The 26,304-nt window shown below is 41.1% G+C and overlaps 1 protein-coding gene across 1 annotated transcript in view; it reads right to left on the reverse strand.

The window, feature by feature from the left end:
- The window catches only part of UST (uronyl 2-sulfotransferase), a 172,180-nt gene that overhangs the window by 84,164 nt on the left and 61,712 nt on the right, over window positions 1–26,304 (reverse strand). Inside the window, exons 2-3 of the mRNA XM_076333885.1 lie at window positions 20,891–20,934; window positions 2,807–2,962 (exon numbers count right to left, since the gene is read on the reverse strand). Coding sequence (XP_076190000.1) covers window positions 2,807–2,962; window positions 20,891–20,934 — 200 coding nt within the window. The remainder of the gene's footprint in view (window positions 1–2,806; window positions 2,963–20,890; window positions 20,935–26,304) is intronic.

Here is a 26,304-nt window from a genome sequence, read left to right on the forward strand (position 1 = left end):
TCAGTATTTGCATATCTATAAGTATACTTATTCTTACTTCTCTGAATGCAAAAAAATGGGGGGGGGGGAACTCAGGGAAGAGGAAGAATTCATTTTGCAACAGTACGTGTGTCATTTTAAAGCCACATCAATTAGATTGACCTTGTATACAAGAATACTACATATTATTTTCTATATTTAATTTACTTGGAAATATTATAGCAAATGCTAAGGCACAGATTAACTCATCTGTTTCCAGAACTCACTCCTTTATGCCCATAGACGTTCAAAGGCTGCACTTCTAATTGCAAGCAGGCACAACATAATTTGGGAAAATTTCTTAGTAGGAAGGAGAGTGGAAAAGGCAATGAGAATATGGATTCCAGTTACGTGCAATCTCCGCAGTCATTAAGAACACCTACATGTTTAACTTTATTTAACAACAGCAGACTGCATAAGCTAAATATTTACAGAAAAGTCTTGGCTGGATCAGGGCTTTAACCAAACACAGGACAGACAAATGACAGAAGGAAGAGAGACTTACCATCTCGAGTGCAAAGCCCAAGCTCACGCTGGGAGCCTACAGGCCAGCCCAGCTCTCTTTTCTTGTTACAATGCCTGAGCCTGAGACCATCCATTCTCTTAACTTCCTCTTATGTACACCACATTAAAGGTGGGAGAAATAATTTATTTTTTCATATTCTGCTCATAAAAAATTAGAAGACAACTAAAAATACCCTGAACAACAGAACAGTTACTGTCTCCAGGCATGTTTCCTGGCTATCAAAGGCACTTTTCAGCAAAAGTACTCATTAAATTATGAACCTATTGTAACTATGTAAATAAGCCATAAATTAAAATAGAGACTCAAAATTATAGTAGGGCAATCTATAGAGTAAATCATCAGCTCTGTAGCGATACATCCAGCACCATCTGTGTTCCAGCACATTCGCTGTCTAACAACCTAACAGCTTCTAGAGTGCAAAAAGTAACGCAGATATTTATCCTCTGTCATTGTATTGGTTGCATCAAAAATAAGTCTGGGCCTCTGTGGAATCTCCACATGCTGGACTAAAGCACAGAAGACTGTTGAGATGTGATCTTGCATCATGTTTAATAAAGGACAATCCACCTACCAGAGAAAGGCAGAACAGAACTGAAACAAAGTAGCTGATGAGGGTGAAAGCTGGTGATTATTAACACCTGAAAGGTTTTTAGGTTTTATGATGTGTCCCCCAATCAGCAGTGAAACTCGATGAAGGACATAGTCAGAACAAAACCCAAACAACCGGAAACACAAAAGCAGTCATACCCACAGAAATCCCCTATCCCATATCCAACAGTTAAGAAGAAAAACTAACCAGGCAGGCTGTGTAGCACAGGGTAGTCTGACCCCGACCTGACGGGACCATTCTGCGAACTCCCCAGGCTCCATGGTGCTGCTGGTGGGATACACAGAGGGATGCTGCAGTAGCTGCAGCCCAGGGCTCTGCCCCTTCTCTTGGCCACGGGCAAGGGCACTGGGGGGTCACTGTCCTCCCCCCACAGCCTTTCACCGGGGTGTCGTACCTAGCTGTGCACAGAAGCCTTTGGGTTGGCGTGGCAGCCCTGGCCAGCCGGTCCCCGCCTCGGGCTGAACTTGAGCACCATGTAGGGTTAGGTGAGCTGGCTGCCAGAGGGACCCCGATGGCCACCTTGGAAGGCAGGAAGGTAGGACCCACAGGAGTAATATCTGCTCCCGAATTTCCATTTGGAATGAATTGCTAAAATAACAAACTTATGCTCATAAACAGGCTACAAATAAATCACTCCCAATCACAGCACAGTGCCACTGGCAGGCCCACGTCTGTATTTTGATCATCGCACACATCCTTTTGTGGTTCGCAGGCTGCTATTCCTAGGAGTGACGCAGGCAGTTATTGTGGCATTCACCTGATCAGCAGATCAAAATAGCAGCTGTGGGCAACGCAGTCATGTGTACGGCATCTGACTACATCTGTACACTTTGGAGTCTGAGGCTTTTTGTATCACTTGCATCAATACTTACTGATGGCAGTGATACTCACAGAAGGTACACGGTTACCCTAAATACAAGGGAATTTAAATAACTGGATCTTTTGTGTAATCAAAGCTGCAAAAATAAAGCCCTCTACAACTTTAAGGGAATGTGAAAAGCAGTGCACAGGTAAAGAGGTTTCATGTGGTATTTTTACTTGCTTTAGTGAGGGTTGTGTGATAACGTGAAAAAAGTAGATGAGCAAGAGGCTGAGATAGGATCAAGGACGTCTCAAGATTATAGCAACATGAGTTAGCATCGCCCTGGGAAACAACTTTTTGAAGCAAGTGATTACTAGAAGTGAAGTAAGAAAGTGAGCAAAAAAAACCCCAACCCTGTTGGCTATTATTTACTCCTGCTCTGCTTGAAGAGACCCAAGCTAGGTCTGAATAAGCTGGCCCGCTTATATGATAAATGGCTGCGCCCTGCAGATACATTAATACAGGCCCCAGAAGCTGTTAGCACCTAACTTCACTTGTACTAACCCTTCTTGCCTCTCTGCTAGACTAACTGCTATGCTGACTAAATTCAAGAGCTGGCTCACTGGAATTTAGTTTTTCTGGTTAGCTTCCACATCGTGTTGCTCTTGGCTCTACCACCCATTTCTTCTATTAACTGAAGCCACTTAGAGGATGATGAATTCGGGCTGATTACTCAGGTCAAAGTAGCAGTACACCTTTTCAGTACGATTTCTGCTACCAAAATCCTTTGTTTCTGAGTTTCACAAACATAATAAGAAAACAGGATCTAAGACGAGCAGGAGTAACTTACCTGTTCATTTTTGGTCAGTCTTGTTTTGTTATGGATGTCAGATGTAACCAGGTTGAATCCATGTTTCTCTGATAAAATTCTCAAAAGCAAAACCACAGTTCGACTCCCACACTTTCCAACTCTGTTGTAGACCACCTGGCTGGGGAAAGGAAGTACCTAAATAAAGATTGAAAAAAAATGGAGTCAGTATATTGGTATTTTTGTTTCTATGTACCTCTGAATCACAGCATGTTTTGACTGTAAGCCAACAGATACATACAGGAGAATTTCTAGGGCCCTGCCCAGGTCAGAAGCATTCACTTCCACCAGCAAGCTAGAAGCTCTTTAGAGGAGAAACACATGGCTCAGGAGGTGGCAAGCTGAGATTTCCCTCTCATGATCCAGTTTAACGTAACAGTGCAGATTGGTAGCTACTCCAGAAACACTAAGCCACTGCTGATGTCTTCTAGTGAAGATGATGGTGGGCTTAAGCTTGCTGTTTGTAACCTCAATGCAAATAGTCAGCTTTAGTTGACCTCCTCCCACACAAAGCACAAAGAATGAAGAGGAGTGAATATGCACCACAGTTTGGCAACTCAAAGTGAAGTTGACGTAACACAAGAGGAATGCTCGAATTGCAAAACTTCAGCTTAAAAAGAAAAAAACCCCAACCAACCACCAGTTGTACAGAGCTAGAATTAATCAACTGTTTCAATTTCAAATATAAACATGAATCTTCCAAAGAGACTCAGAGAACAAATCATGCCACTGGCTAGGTACTTACTTATGGAATAAACAACACGGGGGCCACAGGTGGCCTGGAGGCCAACTGGCACAGTCTGATCACCTCCATACAGGTAATGTTCACTAAACCTCAAAACAGAACAGCCACATCCAACCTGCCCCCCGGGAACGGTCTCCAGCCCACGCTAACTCTTGCACCATGCTCCCCTCCCCAGGAAACCAGAACAAGCGAGTAGTAATTCACTGTCTTGAAGTACACTGGATGCAGCCTTGTTTTGTTCCTGGATGATATCCATGGCCTATTCTTTCAGTAAAAGGCATTCTGAAGTCACACTATCGCACTAGACAAGTATTTGGCGTATAGCATATAGCAGCAGCATCTGATAATATAGGCCAAGAGCAATCTGTTTTCAAGCCTTTTAAATTGGCTAACATAGTCAGGAGCTCAGATATTCATCCACAGCAGTGCATATATGGCAGCCACTTACGGAAAGCTCATTTTTCTATTAAGACGACGGCACAAAATGTTTCCCAACACAGGGACTGCACCTGGGTTCCAGGCGACGTGTTCAGCGCAAGGAACGGCTCACATGCCGAAGTGATGGTGTGTATCAACCTATAGTTACTTCTGCTGTTGATGCAATCATGTTCTCCCAGCAGAAGGTTTTCTAACATAAAAGCAGTCAGATGAGGCACATGGGCTTCTGGCACTTCTCATGGTATTTGAACAGCTAGTAGATCTTCATCAGGGAAGCAAAATGATTCCCAGGCAACCCTTCAGATTACTTTCAAAGAGGACTGCACACTAGAATAAAAAAAAAAATAAAAGGAAAAAATCTGGATTCCCTTACATATAATGGGAACATACTGGCGCTTTGCTATCAATGTTACACTTCACGACCAAACGAACATTACTATTGTTACTGGTTGCAATCTTTAAGATATCCTTCACTGCAACATAAACATGGAAGCCATCATTTTCCAAATTACCTGGGGAGGGGGTAGGTATTTGGTGATCATGGCCTCGGTTAAGCTTTCCAAGTTCCAGGACAACACATCTGCTGATTCAGCAAGTAAACATTGGCCTCCCAATGCTCATACAAAACCCACATAACACACCAAGTCTTACTGTTTTGTAACGTTTTTATAGAGTTTTCTATGAGAAACCTAGCCCCCTTATTCCTTATCAATCTTTCCTTCAGAAGCCTTGCTTCCTATGAAATGCAAAATCCCAGCCTCAACGATTAGAGAACTCCAAAGGTGATGAATTTAACATGTCTGTGCTACAGCTATAGCTAACCTTTTCCAAAACAACTGCTAATGTAACATTTGAACACATTTTATTATGTTGATTATAACACCAGGGACACCATCATTAAAGTTTTTCTTATGCAAGAACACAGAGGAGCCATGTTCTAGATTGTCCCCTTTTTGATTCATTTCTTTGCATAACAAAAACCAGCATCAGTATTTGCCACAGCCCTGCAGCATTCTCCACAAAACAACACTGAACTTGTGGAATGGGAGTTTCTCCTCTGCGCAGACATACACTTTTGGCATACTTTGCTGTGCAAGTATGTGAAAGTCTTCAAGAGAAATGCTAAGTAGACACTGACAAGTGCCAGTGAAGAAGCAAGAGCACATATAGCACGTGTTTGCCTAGCATCCTGGAAATGTGATAAATGATGAGACTTTGTAGGGCTATGGAAACATTTAAAAATGCTTCATAATTATTAACTGCTTTGATTTTCATAGCAGAGTTGCACTTTGCAATATAGCGAGCAAAATATTTTCTTCATTGGTACTTCATTCATTTCAAGTGGAATTCTGCTGCACCCAGATTACATTCGAGTTCTAATTAAATCCCTGACTTGATTAGCCAGTAACTTTGGGTGAATCTTATTAATACCATTCTTAAAAAATGAAACAACATTAAAGCAGACCTTTGTAAAGTCTCTATTCTAAGTACAAACAACTTTACCAGCTAAAAAAATGACAGTTGCTACCAAGTTTGGCCAGTTCTCACCTTTGTTTCTGAAACTCACCTTCCTACATAGCACAATTCTGTTCTGCACACAGAAGATAACCATGGCAACCCCCAAAAAGAAACCATAAGCAAATACTCATTGCAGATAGAGAAAACTGAAATAAAGGGCTATTATTTTCAGACAACTGTTTAGCTTAAAGGAGGCCAGTATCTCAATGCCTTGATTCAGTAAACATCTGAATGCACTTAGGTAAAACCAGACAAGATTCAAGATAAGCGCTACAGGCTCAAAGCTCGCTTCAGAAGAACACAGTCATTAACGGTAATCAAAACTTCACTTGCAGCACTGCTGGATGTGGCTAGCTTTAAGGATGCACTGCTGAAGCTTTGCTCATGTTTCGTCTGTTTACGTCACCATTCCACTTACACACCTAAATACACCAGAGGGTGTGCCCAGTACACAAAGCCATGCAGCACACAGGCTTTTGGTACATAAGCAAGTATTTGTTTAATGTGACCAGTTCCCTTAGGACGCTGCAAATCTGCTTTCTGCATTTTAGAAAATGTCTAAGTAACTTCTTAGAAGAAGAAATACTTCTTCCAGAGACCTGAGTTTGTATCAGGCAGATCTAGAAATGCAAGAAATTGAAAACTTTTTCAGAGAGGAACTTCTTTCTTTTCCCCTCACGATACTCACAACAGACTCAGACGATATAAGAGATGGTGGCAGAGGAGGGACTTGAAAAGAAGGCTCCTATTATATTAGCAGAAACAAGATGGAAAACAGCAGTTGGAGGTTTATGAAACGCTAATTGGATTACATTTTATTTTACAATGTAGAGTGACTAACTGCTGAGGTGATGCTCTGGCAACATGATGTTCATGTAACAATATACACAACTTCAAAATAATTACAGAGTGACTTTATTGAGCACTGCATCAAAGCCCAGAGGTAACAGAAACAATTCAAACATATAATTCACTTCGGAGTTATATGAATCAGTACTTACAGCTATAAAAAAGTAAAACCCAGAGTATAATTACAACAGCTCTCTCCAAGAGTTTGGAAAGTTATATAACAATTTACTTGTCAGTTCAAACTGAGCTTTTTTTCTTTTGTTTCATAGTTAAAGATGTCAAGAACCATTGTGAATGAAATCAAGAAGAAAAAGCAAGTTTATCCCAAAATGAATTTGCATTACGGACGACAACTGTCAAGCAGCTCTGCAGGGTAGCTCTGCCAGTGTCAGGAGGGCAGCCATTTCTCAGATAGCCTGACAAAAGCCCAGGCTTCCATCTTCAGTGGTGGCTTTGTCTCCAGGTAAACCCTTTAAAAAAAAATTAGGCTGGATAATTACTTGCAGTGTCAACAATTTAGGGATCCACCCAAAGGTCTAAATCATTCCGCTTTTACTGAGTCAAATCCAGTATAATTTTGCCCATTTGCCAAAATTTTCCCAGCCCAGGTACAATTTGCCCACACAAATAACTCATGTCAGGCATACATGTTCCCAGAAAGCAATCCATTATCTTCACAACTTCTGCAAGTAAGTGACCCCTGTCCTTACTCATGAGAGGGGCCAGAAGTGGGTGCCAGAACTGGCTTCTCCTTTCCGAGCAGACGCTAACCTGTGGTCAGATAGTGCTCTGTGTTTATCAGGTGAATGAGGCCAACTAGCACAGACAAAACTAGTAAGATCATGAAAGCAGTGAAACATTTGCTGACATTGCACATCTCTATATAGCATCACATCTTCCCAGTGCAACCTCTCAATTTTTTTTCCTGTCGAACTGAGACAGAATTATAAGAATGTTAAAAATGGCTTACCAGGTCAAAGCAATGGCCCATTTGGCTCATGAGTGGTGGAAGATGCTTGTTAGGCACCTGCAAACCTGAGCACTGTCAGCAGTCCATTTCTCTCCAGTATCTTTCCTCCTCCTCCAATGCCCCCAAAAGACTGCATATGGGATGTTAGAAGGCACATCCTTGCCCGTTCCCTGAAGAATTCCTTACACAACCTGCTATATCAACAAATTCCAGAATTCTGTTACCCACCATGCATTTCATTTTTAGCTTAGCTTCTACCATTTCCAGAGAATACCTGTTCTCACATGGTGGGTTTCATGAAGACAGATCAGCTAATTCAGTCACCAGCTTTGAGATCTTCTTAGATCCATCGGATGCCTCTTTTTAATTGAGGTTTGTCACAAGCCTGCCATGGCCTATTGAAAGACAAACTCTAAGGCCACTAAGAGATAACATATTCCAAACCTAACTTCAGGAATTGTGGCATAAAATCTCATTCCAAACAAATATCAACTTATTCTTACTCACTTTTAAAGCAATTCCAATGAAGAATTGCTAACACAAAGATATGTCAGCAGAAAACATGACTAAAAGATGAAAAAGAGAGAAAACAAAATAAATTACTAGTTAGCCGCCTTCTTCCCCAGCTAAACCACACAGATCGATCCAGTTATGTCAAGATCCACCTGTAGAGTGTAGTGACACAGGACAGAGACAAGCTTTTGAAATTAACCAACTCTAAAGCACACCAGACAGCATGATCTTCTCTATGCGTCACTGGATCATAGCATAGTTTGGGTTGGAAGGGACCTCTAAAGGTCATCTAGTCCAACCCCCCTGCCGTGGGCAGGGACATCTTCAACTAGATCAGGTTGCTCAGAGCCCCGGCCAACCTGACCTTGAATGTTTCCAGGCATGGGGCATCCACCACCTCTCTGGGCAACCTGTGCCAGTGTTTCACCACCCTCAGTGCAAAAAATTTCTTCCTTATATCGAGTCTAAATCTACCCCCCTTTAGTTTAAAGCCATTCCCCCTTGTCCTGTCGCAACAGGCCCTGCTAAGAAGTTTGCCGCCATCTTTTTTATAAGCCCCCTTTAAGTACTGAGAGGCTGCAATAAGGTCTCCCCAAAGCCTTCTCTTCTCCAGGCTGAACAACCCCAACTCTCTCAGCCTTTCTTCACAGGAGAGGTGTTCCATCCCCCTGATCATTTTTGTGGCCCTCCTCTGGACCCGATCCAACAGGTCCGTGTCTTTCTTATGCTGAGGGCTCCAGAGCTGGACGCAGTACTCCAGGTGGGGTCTCACCAGAGCAGAGTAGAGGGGCAGAATCACCTCCCTCGACCTGCTGGCCACGCTGCTTTGGATGCAGCCCAGGATACGATTGGCCTTCTGGGCTGCGAGCGCACATTGCTGGCTCATGTCCAGCTTTTCACCCACCAGCACCCCCAAGCCCTTCTCAGCAGGGCTGCTCTCAATCCCTTCATCCCCCAGCCTGTATTGATACCGGGGTTGCCCTGACCCAGGTGCAGGACCTCGCACTTGGCCTTGTTGAGCCTCGTAAGGTTCACACGGGCCCACTTCTCCAGCTTGTCCAGGTCCCTCTGGATGGCATCCCGCTGGCGTGTCGACCACACCACTCAGCTTAGTGTCATCTGCAAACTTGCTGAGGGTGCACTCGGGTCAGAATTAAAGGGAAGGCAGGGACAGGTGACATTATGGTGGGGGTCTGCTACAGGCCACCTGACCAGGAAGACCGAGTCGATGAGGCGCTCTACAGACAGATAGGAGCAGCCTCACGCTCACAAGCCCTGGTCCTCATGGGGGACTTCAAACACCCCGACATCTGTTGGAGGGACAACACAGCAGGGCATAAGCAATCTGGGAAGTTCCTGGAATGCGTCGATGATAACTTCCTTCTCCAAGTGGTAGAGGAGCCAACGAGGAGAGGTGCCATGCTGGACCTTGTTCTCACCAACAACAAGGGGCTGGTGGGGAATGTGAAGCTCAAGGGCAGCCTGGGCTGCAGCAACCACTAAGTGGCGGAGTTCAAGATCCTGAGGGCACCGAGGAGGGCGCACAGCAAGCTCACTACCCTGGACTTCAGGAGAGCAGACTTTGGCCTCTTCAGGGATCTGCTTGGTAGCGTGCCATGGGACAAAGCCCTGGAGGGAAGAAGGGCCCAAGAAAGCTGGATAATATTCAAGGACCACCTCCTTCAAGCTCAGGACCGATGCATCCCAACAAAGAGGAAGTCAGGCAAAAACACCAGGAGGCCTGCATGGATGAACAAGGAGCTCCTGGACAAACTCCAACACACAAAGGAAGCCTACAGAGGGTGGAAGCAAGGACAGGTAGCCTGGGAGGAATACAGAGAAATTGTCCGAGCAGCCAAGGATCAGGTTAGGAAAACTAAAGCCCTGATAGAATTAAATCTGGCCAGGGGCGTCAAGGGCAACAAGAAAAGATTCTATAGGTACATTGGGGATAAAAGGAAGACAAGGGAAAATGTGGGCCCTCTCCAGAACGAAACGGGAGACCTGGTTACGCAGGACACGGAGAAGGCGGAGGTACTCAATGACTTTTTTGCCTGGGTCTTCACCAGCAAGTGCTCGAGCCTCACTGCCCAAGCCGCAGAAGGCAAAAAATACACTAGAAACCACAAGAACGGTAAGGGTGAAGTTTGTTTGTTTTCAAAGTTTGAAAGCCATATAGCTGCAGTAGAGCACTGAAAATAAGGCAGAAGAAGAAACAGAAGGTTCTTCTGTTGCATTTTCATTAAGCAACTAACTTAATTGAAAAAGGATGACCTCCCCCCCACCCCGCCCCAAACAATGCATTTCATCTGTTTGGCAGCTGACATTTGGAAGAATAAGTTAAAATGTGTTCCCTAATGATTCAACATCCCTAAGTACCAAAATAAATTGAAAACATAAGCACGGAGCACAAGCAGCAAAAGGACGCTGGTTGTAGACATAGTCCTCAAACTCATTAAGACTAAAGAAAAGCATTACTATGAAGTATCCGCCAAAGCTAATGATTCCTGATGTGTCCCACAAAACAGATCTGTATAGCCAATATCAAAACTTCCAATAATTTTTCTGTGGAGAAGTACTGCACCCTTACAAACCTAAAAAGAGCTCAGTCCAAAGCATAGTAAAGTCTCCCTGTTAAGTCTCAGATCATGTCTTATTACAAGATACTATGGCTATACATACAGCAAATTGAAACTATGATATATCAATAGCAACCTGGGAAAATTACAAAGAAAAGGTCAAAGATCAAGTTTTCAAAGTTTCGGCTGCATCTTGTCAACACATTTTGTTTTGCCCCTTTATACCTTACACCTGATTTACCTTCCTACAACAGCAACTCGCAGCTGAACAAAACCTCTACTTCTGCAATCTGCTGCACAAGATTCCCCGCCAGAGAGAGTGCAGAATCAGGTTTATTTCAGGTATGTGAAGATACAGCAATGTTCAAATCCAACACATGTATACAAAGAGTCAAACAGGTTGCTAAATAGCAGATGCTCTGTTCACTCAGCAGTTTCAGGTGGTCACTGATGTTAGGCAGCCTCTGGAGGTGTGAGCAGGAATCCTGGCTCTCATCACTCAGCAACACTTCCTGTACACAACACGATGGCAGCTCCGGCTCCTCTCAGGGACGAAGCAGGAGAGAGGGAATCACCCTACCAAACAGATAATTGCTTGGGGAGGGGGTACAACCAACACCTGCTAGATTAACCAAACCTTTTCCTTTCGCCCTTTCTTAACATAGCATGCTTTTCAATCTCCTCTTCATTCTTCTTGCTTTCCTCTGCAGTTTGCAACTTGTTTACCTCTCCTGGGACCAAAATTAGATATAGTGCTGTACCTTGTCTCCCTAGTGCCAAAGAGAACTGAACAGTTATCCTTCACATCTTGCAGACATTCCTTTTTAATACATTTCAGAATGGCATTTAGAAGAATCAAAGCATATGGGACTGTCACTGGTATAGAGAGGGGTGCAGAACATAAAGCCATCACTCTTTCTTCTTTACCCTACATGAGTGTATGCAGATTACAACAGAAAAAGAACAGGAAGACCCTCATTAGTTTTCTTGTGAAAAGCAGTATCTTCAACTCTTACTTCTAAAGTTCATCACATTGTGGAAGTCATCTTACTGGTATGCACCTATCTCGTAACAAGATAAAGGAGATAAATGATGTAAGGACATGGTTCACTGATGCTGGTATTCGTTGAGGGAACTAGCATGAATTCAGGCAGGTTAAGAATTTTGGTGTCACTTTAATTACCCAGTTTTCCACTGGAAGGTTTTCCATGTCATATCAAAAACCCCTTAAGCTGCAGAATTTGTACAAGGCAGATTTTAACTCCAGAGCAGCTTCACATTATATGTATATGTATCTTGGAACTGTAAAGTTTAAAACTGCTCTTTTTCCTCCTGAGCCCAGGGGTTTGTACGCTCTGTGATGTGCTCAGCACAAACTGGCAAAGTTATTCTCTGTTTAAGTAGTAAATCCTATCACATCCAACCCACATGTTTATATTGGATACTTACAAAATGAGAGATATTAAGTAGCTAAGCCTGGTTTTAAAACTTTTTATAATACATCATGGCACTGGTGTTCCCTTAAATAATGCAACTACCTTACAGTAGTTTCTATCCTTCCAATGCAATATTCATGAGTTCACCCCGGGAGCCAATAATATTGGATTTGAATGTGGCGAGTGGTAGACTAAATAATTTATTCCTCTGTATGCACTTGTCTTTCTTCACATTAAGGTTTAACCCTTTTGTACCTATTGTGATTGACTATCTATTAGGCTGCAGCTAGGGCAACAACTCATGGTTTCACCATTGCCAAGGATCTGTCATACTGCGTTTCACTTTGCCCTCCTGCCCTTTACTTTAGGCCCCCTCCAGTAGTTTCACATTTTATTTTAACATCTCCAGCATGCTTGTCTTTTCCACCACACTTTGTGCAAGCACTTTGTAAGTCAATTGCAGTATGAATTAAAGGTTGTTTATAGCCGTAACCAGATTTTAATTTGTAAAACAGGCCAGTTCTGCTGGACTGTAACCCACATGTTCATTACTGATGAGCTGGCTCCAAGGTGCTCTCGCTCTTCATGCTCAGAGGAACTCGAAGGGACTGAATTTCCATCACAGCTTCTGCAGGTAACAGATTCAAATCTAGTTCATGACAATGTGTCACCACCTGGAAGGAGCAACACCAAAAAGCACCTACAGGAAGGACAACGTGCTGCTGGCCAACTCTTCCAGCAGAGCCAGAATACAGCAGAAATCCTAGTGTCATCTAAAATTACTCAAAGGCCCAGAACACCTTCCCCGACTGACCACAGTCCACATCTGAGTCACAAGTAGATCCTGTGGTGTTGGAGACGCCACATGTTGGAGGCAATAATCGATAAGGCCCAGCATTAAGTGCTCCAGTTTCACCATTCTGCAATCCGAAATGATTAATCTGGCTTGCTGAGGCAAACCAAACCTCATTCCTGCTGACCAAGGCAGGACTCCTTTCCATTTCACTGGAGGGAGCTTCTCCCTGCATCTACTCAAAATCCCCAATGGTGCCAGCAGCAAAGGCCTTCACACTCCCCCAGGATGCCAAGGTGTCATGGGTGCTGTCCTGAGAATTACCTATTCATACCCACACTGCCCTGTCCTTACATTACTCACCCAAACTCCTCCTTCACCTGAATTACCATGATACCACCACTCTCACGCAGACCCCTTCAGCCCAGTCAAGACACCCTGTCCTCTTTGCCTGATGTTTTGACTCTACTGTTGACCACTCATAGGTGAGTTCACAATCTCATTTTTGATTAAAGCTCACGGCCCTTATTAGAGAACTTCACCACTATTTACTGTTTCCTGAACTACACTTTATAGTTTTGTAAGGCCCGAGTAGAAAACTGCCAGGACCGACCAGCTCATCTTCAAAATCATGAGGCTTTCAAAATAATACTAGAATTCTTATTTGGGTTTTTTTTTTCAGTTTTGCAAGCCTCCACAGCATCCCAAGTTCCAGGTTTTCCAGGTTTTTTTCTTTAAACATCATAGCTAGAAAAAAAAACCTTTTTGTTCAGGTCAACTGAGATTCTTTCAGAACTGTTTAATGGTAACAGTTCAGGACTTAAGAACAGCATCAACAAATATAAGACTCGTGGTGACATCATGAGTGTTACTCAACTGAGTCACAAGGCTTAGCAACATCAACCAAATCAGTTTGTCACTTTCCAAAGATACCCTGTCATGCTATCCCCATCCAGAATGGCAGATTTTTGTTTTTCCACTGAAGGTTTACGTCATCCAGACCCACCTGTAATTGGGCTTCAGTATTGTAATCCAGCACTTCCTAATAAAAAGATAATGAAGGTGGCCATGATTCAGTGGATATGATTGAGTGGTTATGACCTCCTCCTATGCTATGTTAGTTTATGAATACCTTCCTATCATGGAAAGAAGGGGAAGAAGAGGGGAATGTATTGGACAGCTGGAAATTTAAAACTGTAATCTGTAAGAGATATTCATATGCTGTGAAATAATCTGCATGGATGCTTTGCAGGTGCAAAAATCAACTCAGAATGGATTATGTCCTAAATTTCAGTGAAAACACAGAGCTCTACTAACTTCAGAAGTGGGGACGCTAATGCCTTGGGTAGTTTTTTAGCTATGGTATGTGACGTAGAACAAAACCTACAGGTTGCAAAATTGGTGATACCAGAATTTTTCTATTTTGTGTAACAGTGGGTAGGCTGCTGTGTTAATGCCAGAGGCAAGCAAAATTCACCTTTAACTATGCACACAGCCTGACAAGTAAAGTATAAACCAAAAGATGAAATACTTCCCAAGCATCTTTGAAACTAGATGGATGAAAACTACAGACTACTGTCATTCACAAAACCTACATCCCTGTTGTCTCTCAAAGTCTTTCAAAATTGAGAGGCTGAGAATGTCAGGCTTAGTAAAAGGCCACTTCACTACTGTTGAAACTACTGCAGGATGTTAGCATGAACAGTATCCCTCATGGATTTATCTTCTTGTGACAGGCAATCTGGCTTTAATTTCCAAAGTCTCTTTGTACTGTCCATTTACTATCGGTCAGCCTCCCCATCTCCACACCTTTCTGATATACTATAAACTGAAGAAGTATTAAAAAAAAAAAGTAATCACCTTCTCTATTTTGCTAAATAGCAGAATAAAATAATTTCTTGTCCTGAAGATTTTCGATCAATAAATATGAACAAAACAAAACAGAAATTAGTACTCCAGTACTATTCAAATATTTTTATGATCCAATTCATACTTAATAGTACAGATTCAATTCTAGCTTTTGGCAATATCTCTGTAATACTAGTGTGCTATATCATTCACTACCTGTAGCTTCAGCGGGATTCCAACCGATCATAAATAACAGGCAATGGGGAAATCTTCTGGAAAAATCAGATTTTTCTTCCCTTGAGATACTGTCATTTATAAGGAAGGAGAACATAATTTAAAAAGAACATAAAATAATTATTCCCCATATATCTACAATTATTTTATACCGCCTTTAATAAACTGAGGGAAGTGGAGAAATATTTTATGTTTTTTAAAATCGCAGTATTTTATTGATTGTACTAGGCTCAAAAGCTCACTTAAACAGCAAAACAGTACTTCAGACTATAAAGGAGATCTTTGTGGTTAAGGCACTTACTGAATTCTCTTTTAATATTTTGATTTTATCAGCCAGGTATTGAGTCTGGTAACCACAGGAAATTACTTACTCTATTTTAGCATTTCTAAATTCTGACAATTTTTGCTAGCTGAAAGCTTTCGCACTGCATGATCATCTCATAAACAACTCTTGATTTTACAAGCAGGATAGGGCTTTTTTCATCACTGAAATCTTCTCCCACCCTTACCTTGATGGATTGCTTCAAAGATTATCCACCATTTGTTTTACAACAGCTAAACAGAGAATTTCAACTCTATCAAAGACACACACACTACTATTCATGCTCTTAAAATCCCTAATAAGCATGTACCTAAAAGGAAACAAATCTTGCGTGTGTTTTTTTAAAATCAAGCACTTCATCTCTATCAAATCAACCATTTAAGACTGTAGAGTGCTGAAGGGGTAAAACCATGTTCTCAAGAAAGATGGCTAGAACTAAAACACAAGTTCAAGTGAAACAGGAAATATCCACTAAAAAAAAAAAAACAAAAGAAAAATGCACAGCTCTTGGCTGTTATCTTAGTACTGTTATCAAAATAATTGGAAAAATAAAGCTGACACAAACCTGATGAACATAAAAAGTCAATGTAATGGGGGCAACGTGACATCAACTTTTATTAAGATTTAAAGTCAAACAAAATAAAAAAAAAATATCTACTTGACAATGGAGGAAGACAAGGACTGGGTACAGTACATACCAAAGGCCACTCAAGGATTCTGCTATCTTTTCCCATAGTCTTGATCCATAAGGAAAACATGAACGATTATCACATAAGTACTAGGTAAGAACGGAAAGAATGGTGAAAAGGGTATCTATCCACTTTCCAGCTTCAAACCAATAAAAATCAGATCAAACTTATTTTGTGTATGCATTTTATTTCTTCTCATTTTGACCTCATCCTGACCCACATCCATTTTTGTATTCACTTAAAGCTTTGAAGCACTGTCACACATGTGCTAAGCATTGGGCTTTGCTGACACCTAAAAAGCTGCCAAAAGACATTGGGTCCATGACAGGCATCCCATGGGAAAACTGTCAAGAAAAGGAGAATAGACCACTTGAATGTAATTTATGTCATCTATGTGCACAGCTCCTTTACACATATATATCAGGTGCACCAAAAGAGGGACATATCCTGGTGCTCGTGCCAAGTGCTCAGGGGAAAAGTTTTCAATCGATAACAACAGTAGGTTTGATAAAGATCGCATCATTTGTCCTCAAAGGTCAGCTTCGCCATCTTGGATGGAGGAAAAAACCTCAGGAAGTTTCGCAAGAAAATAGCTAGCCCAAATACTGGAACAAAATACACCCATTTTATTCGCTGAAATACTCAGACATGAAATATATCAACAGAACACCATCAGTCACTAATGAACACCAATTTCACAGGTGTTTTTTAAAAACAGGCTAGCATCATCTATGGGCATCACTTAGACTCCAATCTACAGAGAAAGGATAAACAAATGATCACTTTGCAAAAACCTTAAAACTGGTATTTTAAGAATTGTTTAAAAAACCCCAGGAGGTAGTGAGATAGAGATTTGAACTAGGAAATTCAAGTGCTTTAACTTGAAGAGTTAATGTTTACCGACAGAGTAGGAGGTTACGTTTGGCTCAACTATATTCCCTTTCTATCTGTCACATACTAACACCAGCAAGACCAGAGGTGTGCTAGGGTTGCTGGAAGTTGCATCTACCTGCAGAGAAGCACACACAGATATGTCTTAGAACTCGTGAAAATCGAGGATTAGTCAATCTCTGGTCAAGTCTTCGGTGCCTATTGACCAAAGAAGAGTGGCCTATGCCAGACACATTACCTTCATTCCACTGGCATGGTAAGCTTCATACCACTGCCAAGGGTAACCACTGCTAATCTTTAGCAGTCAAGTAAACCTTCACTGGGGGAAGACTTGAAAAGCTGGCTCATCTGGCCTTAAAGGGAGAACCAGAACCACACCAGCAACGTTCAGGTACAGCAGTGAGCAAAGCTTTCCTTCTCTACTTGCACTGAGAAAATTGCTGCTGCCACCTTTACTTGAAAAAACAGCCCAGTACCCTAATCTCCTGAAATGTGATGATGCTATTCCTTATTCAGAGAACAAGTGCTATCTTCAGTTCTTCCACTGGGAAAACACACACACAGTATTTAAAAAAAAAACAAAGTTTCAGGACCTAGCCATGACGAAAAGCCAAAACTAATATGATTTCCAACAAAACACTGGAATGTACTCTGCAAAACAGCTACAGTCCAGTGCATATCAACTGTTGGTGGCCTTCCACTACAGCTAACTACATACCACCGATATGAGCTATCGGTCATTTCAACCCCGGGTAATGGATTGTTGTTCATCATCTCAATTTCTAGTTTTTAACCATTTTTAAGCAGACACATAAAATTAGAATCCTTTTGACCCTAAAACTTGCTTCCTAAACCTACCAAATCCCCTTCTCATGCTTTCATTTCATTCAGGGCATACTGTAATTCCCTCTGATGAATACAGCGGGCATGAGGAAAACGCTGGAGAGCTTCACATAACAGTGCCACGTAGGACTGACCACAGTGGAATGCAGCAGGGCAAAGGTATGCTTTCCAGGGTAAGTGACTGCCAGGATTGGAAGAAACAAATCGAGGGCCTTTTCGTCTGTGCATGACACGTGCTACTAAAGAAAGGTGCATCATGTCATCTGTGCTTTGTGAGAATCACAACTGAAATACTATTTGTAATGAAATATTTTACATGTTGGATTCACGCTTAATTTCTTCTGACAGCTTTTTATATGTCAAATTAAACCGTTTATTGACCTTAACCATCTATTAGTTTAAATGTAGACAGTCATCTAGTCTCATGAATAGACGCTACCTGAAAGATAATGACAACTACAGTGAATTTAGTTTCACTCACACAGGCAGAGTTCACAGTTCAGAGCTGAAGCTGCAGGAGGGTAAATAATTGCACTTAGCCAATAATGCGTGAGATTTACAAAGCAAGAGCATCTTTGTGCAAAACGTGACCCTAAGCAAATACCAGGAATTATCTGCCCTTTTACCAATCCCCACCCATGTTTTGATTAGAAGAATGGAAAACAAAACAAAAACACCCACCCAAGAACAAGCAGGCTTGCCCACATGTTGTCCAAGGGATGATCAAAATGTGTGCATCCATCTTTTTATCAGTGTTTCTAAACACAGGCAAAGTACTTCAAAAAGCAAAATACCTGTAACTTATACAAGGCTACAGCCTGTTATTCCACTGAGCTATTCACCAAGCTTTCAGGAGTGAGAATGATTACAGAGGAAGCCCAAAAACTTTACTGACTGTAAGCAGCTAATCAAAGAGTACCTACACAACCAATCAGTCATGTAGGTATCTAATCAGCTGGCCTTTCTACAGACAGCTGAGCTGCAGCTGGATGAAGCTGTGTACACACAGCCCAAAATTACATGTTTAGATAGGCAAAAGAAATTTTCATAATGTAAACAGGAAAGTGTCTGGGTTGGATAAATCTGTCCAACTGCTACTGCCCATTGGAGTATAGTTCCCATCCAGAGCACCGTTAATTGGTAATGCAAAATTCCTGAAGTAAAGGGACCAAAATCTGAATAAAGTTGTCAAGGTTAAAAACTCTTGTCTAGATTACAGCCTTTTCCTTACTGGCATAGCTAGGCATTTCTGAATGCTAACGCAAGCATGAAAAATACAGGTCCGGAATAAGCATTGCTTTACTCTTCTGAGCCGAGTGTTCGCTCTGGAGACCTGACAAGCATAATGCTTTACTCCACGCAAGCTGCTGTACTTCTGGGCAAGAGAAGCAGACGGTACACAAATAACAAAAAAACAAACAAACAAAAAAATCGAGCACAAGTGCGTACTAAATAAAATTTAAGTGTGAAACATTTGTTCAGGCTTAGATTTCCCCCCTGTCCCATCTCAGTTAGTAATGATGAACTTAACAGGTTGATATTGTCACTTCTGTCTACATCCATTTGTTTTTGTAACTGTGCATACAGAAAAAGTGAGTCATTTATGTTGAGAGGAAGAAAATCAGATGTGCACAATCCCTCTAAGCGAGCTGTCTGAACTTTTAAGAGTGTAACAAATTTCCACATATCAGCTGAAAATTACAGAACTCATGTGCGCACTGAGTTTGCAGCAAAAAGGTGAAGAAACCCAGATTATTGTAGCTTGCTTTCACTGGTAACTAAGCTAAGTCAAATCGCTTTCCACATTACCCTCCTTCCGCTGACCAAAAGCAAACTGTTTCACCACACTGATGCACACACGAGGTTGAGCATTTAAACTCAAGGCCTGGTGGCTCAGGATGTGATTTTATGGTCAGTTTGAACAGAGATGAGTGAGGACTACCATCAGAGATAGTGGCTCTTCACCTCCACCCCACCTCTAACTACTCACTCTCACCTGCTGCACTAGCATCCACGGTGGGCCACATCAGCAAAATAATCTGTCTGAAAACTAAGCTAGAAGACACACACATTTTCAGGTAACTGCTCTAGCTCACCCACATCAGCCCGGTGGAAATCCTGCACTGCTGAGGAAAAACACAACCCTTTCATCAGCAGACTCCACTTTTTGGCTGGAAGTGACCACGGAATCTCACTCTTTCATGGGGAGTTCTTAAAACAGGTAAAATTTCTACTTAAATACCAACAGGGCTTACAAAAGCATTCAGGCATCTAAGTTCCATTAAAACAATACTACTTGAAAAGTTTAATATAAAAGCAGGCTATATTATATATTATAGGCTATATATATTATATAATATTATAGCCTATAAATATATATATTATAGGCTATAATATTATATATTATAAGCTATATTATATAAATTAGCCTATGGCAAATTATTATTATAGACATAATCACAGTATCTCTGCCCCCTTTCTGCTTTGGTTTTTTACAAGTAATAGTGAGAATTCTGCATAATTTGGAAAGGAAGCTGTCAGAAAAGCTGCATCTTCAAGTGTTGCAACTGCACAGCATAAAGACTTCAAAACCACAGTTAGTTCTACCCAAATACCTCAGTAAGATACTACACTGTACCTACAGAAATAAAGTGAGTCTGGAGCAATTAGAATGTGGCAAGAGAACTGTTGTCTTATTTTTTTTAATAGCTACTATACAAAAGGAGTTATAATAGCCTTCTTGTCTGGAAAGACAGACACAAGATAGTACCAAATTGTGTTTTACAGAATAAACCAACACAGGGTAAAAGAAAACAAAACAAGGGACCCTAAATGCCTGCTTCCACTTTTTCCTCTTGAAGAAACCATCACGATGCTTGTCCTCACCTGAAATGTCATGAAGTGCCATGATGACGGTGAGGGAAAAGTCAATGCTGCACAGTCATATGTGATGGGAACAGTGTACCTATCCCTATAAAAGGACTCATTATGCATTATTCACATTCGTTAAATATATCCTACTGCTTTGCTTGAAAGCATTGCACCTGCAGCAGAGCCCATGTTCTAGGAACTGCTGCCAGCAAAAAGGCCAACTTCACCTGCCGTATTAGCTCCAACTGCAGTCTTGTTTTTGCATGAATGTGCTGACAGACAAAACATGACTAAAATCCTGTCTCCCCTTGACGCAATGAAAAAAAATTGCATTAATTTAGTCACACAGAGATTTAACCCGTTACTTAACAAATGCCTGAAAACACTGGGGGGAAAAAAGTCGGAAAGGCCAGGTGCTGTTGATGCAAACTCAGCAGAGTTGCTTTGCACACAAGTAAACATACAATTAGTTAAAAATGAAAACCAAAAATGCAAGAAGGAAGCAAATGCAAATAACAGCAGCTCACCTTTTGAGGGGGTGGTCCGTGGTCATCCAAATAAGTGGAATTTCCTACAAAAAGGATGGAGATAAACAAAAGTCATCCAATGCAACTTCAAAACTTGCCAATTCATGGAACCAGTGTATCTCTATCTCACTGGTTCTGTGGTGTCAAATAATTCAAGGAAAATAAATACTCTCTGCTTTAATTTTTGATTAACAAGGGAAAAACAAAACTAATTTGTTTTGGCTACATTCTTGATAAAAGATTAGACGTACATTGCCATTTTAGCAAAAAACTAAATGGGCCAAGGCAGCTTTAATTAAATAATCACGGCATTCAATTATTTGCTTGACAAAAACTGTCAGCTGCATCCTTGTACATTTTAAGCAAGTGAGCACAGTCAACCTCAAAACGATTTCTTTAATAAAGTATCAAAGGCCTTCATCAGATTTTGGTCTGATGGAGTTGACAAGCATTCACTTATCTCTCTTCTAACATGGATCTTCCCCAACCTCCAAGGTACTTTTTTGTTCCCAAACAGTATCGATTGAATGGGAGTTGTATTCTGATGTAATTACACCTGCCCTTTCAAGATGCTCTTTTAATTCAGAGGAAACGCTTCAGAAAAAAAAAAGCTTCTAAAATTTTTAAGTGCTCCCTTCTTAGTTAGCTACAATAAAAAAGGCAACAATTTCAGACTTTTTACCCATTGCTTACAAACACACACTGATATATAAAATACACCCTCCCACACACACCCATAGGCTGTCTTCCCTGCAGCTGTCCTTCCTGAACCCTTCTCCCAAAGGATTAATCAGGAGCTTTCCCAACGTGTCCCAGCAGAAGATCAAACCTTGCAGCAAGTCGAAAAGTTCCCCTCAGGCCACACATGCCTCTCCTCTCAGTCATCCTCCTACCAAAGACAGCAAAAATACCTCTGCTCTAACCTTACATCAGTACAGAGTAAGAGAATCATTTTTACAAGTGCCTACTAGATATCCAAACGTCACACGGAGGAGGACAGTAAAAAGCATGTCCCACTCGTGAGCATCTCCATTCCTGGGGTGTTGAATGGGCAGCAGATACTGCCTCTGGGGCAACGCAGGCTAGTGGGAGTAAAACATAATTTGGCACCAACGAGCTCTTGTCTTGTCAATCTGGCCAAAAGGACACTATGTCACATTGTTTTGCGGAGTGCCAGAAAAAACAGAGATTTCTGGATCCAGGAGGCAGGAAGAAGTTTGTGTGTGAGCGAGTGTGATGAATTTCCATGTACAATAAAAAGTCAGGATTACTTTGCAGAAGTATTTTCCTTTCTGTTTTTTCTATGCTTTTCTAGCATGGGTTATGAAGTTATGAAGACTTGAGTCAAAAGGCTTCCAACTCGTCTAAAGGTAAGTCCCAATACCCCAAACTCGTTCTTTTAAAGATGTATGTACCTTGATCTTGCAAGAGTTCGCACAACTACAAAAGCCTGAACAGTAACTTTTCGATGGTCGTCTGAAATCGTGCATCATCTTCTGAAGCATACTAGAAACTCATCTTTCTATACATTTGACACAAATACCCATCCTTCAAACAACTCAGTTGATTATTTTAATGCCATGGATAATATGGGTGATTCCTTATATTCAGGATAACTTCTATTATCCATTCCTCTGATATGATGCTAATTGCCAGGGAAGTAATTCAGTTCCCAGACTGCTAACAAGAGTTGTGTATGGCTTTCCAATAAAGTAGCTACTCCACACACAGTGAGATGGACTTGAAAAAGCAGCATTTCAGGAAAACACAGTTACACCTGGGAGGGGAGCAAGCAAAGCTCTGTCAGTGCCTCTCCTTTCACACTCATTCAGGAATTAACTTTCCTGTAGGATCAGGCTGTTACTCCATAGTTCACAACGACTTTCTCCTCTTTGTAATTAATTAAGCTGAAAGACTGCCACTGTTGTTGATAAAAAAAACACGTGGTTTTCTCATTGTGTCAGGAAAATTGTTTCATTTTGATCCATGCTAAAACAAGTGATGTTTGCTAAAAAGCATTTTTGTTGTCTAAACAAGTTAACATGTTAGAAATGCCATAAACATTATATGAAAACTACTAATTTGTTAAAAAGAGTAACAAAACTTTGAGTTTTATAATTGGTATTAAGAAAGTTATATTAATAGTCATATATATTTCTCATCTCCCTGAAACATTGGCAGTTTATGCTCACCCAAATAAAAACGAATATTAACTACATATATATTAACTATATCTTTAGCAATCACCTATCACAGCCCATTTTGCTGTAGAGAAGGATTTGAATTACCACCTTCTCTTGAGAAAACAGATCATTAACAGTCATAGTTTATACAGTATCTTACAGAGTAGTGTCTCATGATGGGTGTAAGGAAGAGTTACATTTCAGTGTATACATACATATACATGTGTACATAGAATAGAATAGAATCATTGAGGTTGGAAAAGACCTCTAAGATCATCGAGTCCAACCGTCGACCCAACACCACCATGCCCACTAAACCATGTCCCTAAGCGCCGCATCTACTCGTCTTTTAAATACCTCCAGGGATGGGGACTCAACCACTTCCCTGGGCAGCCTCTTCCAATGTTTCACCACTCTTTCCGTAAAGAAATTTTTCCTCACGTCCAATCTAAACCTCCCCTGGCGCAACTTGAGGCCATTTCCTCTCATCCTATCGCTTGTTACTTGGGAGAAGAGACCAACACCCACCTCGCTACAACCTCCTTTCAGGTAGTTGTAGAGAGCGATGAGGTCTCCCCTCAGCCTCCTTTTCTCCAGGCTAAACAACCCCAGTTCCCTCAGCCGCTCCTCAGAAGACTTGTTCTCCAGACCCCTCAAGCATCAAGAGCGTCTGAGCTACATTACGGAAACCTTTTTGATATATTCTTTAAAATTAAGGAGCCAGTAACAACCGATTTCACCTTTCTGTGTCAGTAATCTATGTTCTTAGTATGCATGCTGCATTTTCCTTCCTTTGTAATTTTTTAATGATTAAAATTACATCAAAATATCCCTGGCTTTGAACATGCATCCTGTAGGTTTGATTTCTGCTCTCAAAATGTTTTCTGGGTTTTTTTTTTGTTTTTGTTGTTGTGTTTTTGGTTTTGTTGTTTTGTTTGGGTTTTGTTTTTTTTTTTTTTTACAGCACAGTCTAGTTACTACTGTATGCACTTAAAAGACAACAGTACAATTTTGGCCCATTTTATAAAGGTCTTTTTCATGGCAGTTACTTGCTCAAACCCAGAAGCAACTAACAGTGATAGAAACTAATTGCCAGACAGACACAAATGATCACAGAAATTAAGAGTACTGATTTGAAACCTAGTCAGAATAGCTTACAAATGAAGAGCAGAGGAAAGAAAGCTGCAGACATTGCCCACTCCCTTACACTGCTGGGCTGAGCTAGTTCCCTTCCCCTGCCAGATCTCCTATCTGCTACTTCTGCTCCTCAGGCATAGGAACCAGTGCTGATCTCAGCATCCACAGCATGCCACATCAATTCAATAGTCTGAATTCTTTTGGGTTCAAGTTTAAAATGAGTATTTGTTTTCAGTAATAAAAGCAAAACCTTTTGCTGGATGATTCATACCATGCCCTAAGTAAAACATACTAAAATAACTCAACAAATCCAGCTGCGATGGAGTGGAGGGGGCAGGCTCTGGGGTAGGCCGGCCAGTTCCTTAACCCTGCAAAGTCCCGCACGTGTTCTCACTAATCATCGTATCATAGAATTGGGCTTGGGCTTGCTTCCATTCTGCTTGCAAAACAGGCGCCACACTACAGGAGCCTTAATGCACGCAGAAGTACCCTGAAAAACGTGCACCTGGGTCAGAATATTTCTGCAGAAAACCTGCAGGAAAGATGATGACTTCCTAACACAAGAGGCGGCCACGAAAAGCATATTAAGCATGACTCCTGAGTTGGATATTTACAAATTTTATGAACTTAACACAGGATGCCGCTTTGACACATAGGGCCACTTTTCAGAGAATACATACCAGACTAGGTTACTTTAAAAACAAAAGAAAAATTCAGCATTATAAGTATCGCAACAATGGAGAAATACCAAGGTAAAGCCAATCTATGACCTGTTGTCTACTAAGAGATGACAAAGTAGTACAAAAAGGAGAGTTGCGCAGTGAAAATCAGGGACTTAGGAATGAATACCATAAACACTGAAACCACTGTTCATAAGCTCAAGTGTTTACTTGAGTAAACAAGTGTTTACATCAACATGACAAGCTTATCTAAGATGGAGAAAATTATTATGCAGCTTTTATATGATCTGGCACAGACAGCATGTGTTTGACACCACTATAGTGCCACAAGAAGAGAAGAGACTTTCTGTGGTGGAAATGATAAAGCGATAGAAGAGGAGGTCATCTTCCCTCATCAAGAATCTAGTTTTGCCCCGAAGCAACCTATGTCATTAAATTATTACAATGACTTCTCTGAAGTCCTTTAATAAAGCTTTACTAAAGACATCATTGCTCTTGTCTGTTGCCCGACAAGACACTTCTAGATTTTTTTTTTCTTTTTCTTCCTGGAGAGGAGTATTTATTCTTTAAAAATGAAATTTTCTGCCTTATAATATATTCTGCTTTCCTGTAATAGCATGAAAGTCTAAGGCATTAGAAACAAGTCAGACAGAATAATCAGGTCCCAGAACAGTGGTATTACGCATTCCACAAACATGCTCAACAGCACACTTGAGCTGACTGAACACAGTCTCCTCCAGTCTCTGTCAGGGGAAAAAAAAAAAAAAAAAATTCAGCTTTTTTACAGAACATGGTGAATACGTGGAAGCAGTCCAAATTTTTCCGTAATTTATTATCTTTGAGGTTAAGTGAATCAGCTGTATGCAAAATCTTTGAGGAAACCTTGTGGTTATGTTCCTTTTTTCTTGGAATCACTGAAGTGTGGGGGTTTTGCTTGAAGCAAGCCAAGTTTATACAGAGAAAGATGGTCAGTCACCAGGATTTAGGACAAATATTACTGTGTCCAGTTCAGAACCACAGAAAAAAGAACAATTGCAATCCTGGAAAAAACTTTTCCAAAAAATTACCAGGGAATACAGGAGGAGGTCATAAATGGGCTGATGTATGAACTGAAGACCTTTTGATAGCAACCAAAACAGGATCACTCCATTTGAACAATTTAGATATCATGCGGAAAGAATTGAGTAGAGATGAAGGGAGAAAGCCAATATGGAAAATGTGGAGTTTTGACTGTTTTCCTGGAGCAGGGTTTTCCCTTGGTGGGAATCACAAGCAGCAGTCTAAGGGAGCTGGGATCCAGCTACTGCCTAATTTAATGGGTCTTGTGAAAATCCGGCTTTGTTCTCTTCACTTAGTCACCGTCTCAAAATTGCAGGTGCCAATACAACCTTTACTGGCATAGCATCCCTTAGAT

The sequence above is a fragment of the Aptenodytes patagonicus genome, chromosome 3 (genome assembly GCF_965638725.1).
Source record: "Aptenodytes patagonicus chromosome 3, bAptPat1.pri.cur, whole genome shotgun sequence".
In the NCBI taxonomy this organism is placed as follows: Eukaryota; Metazoa; Chordata; class Aves; order Sphenisciformes; family Spheniscidae; genus Aptenodytes; species Aptenodytes patagonicus.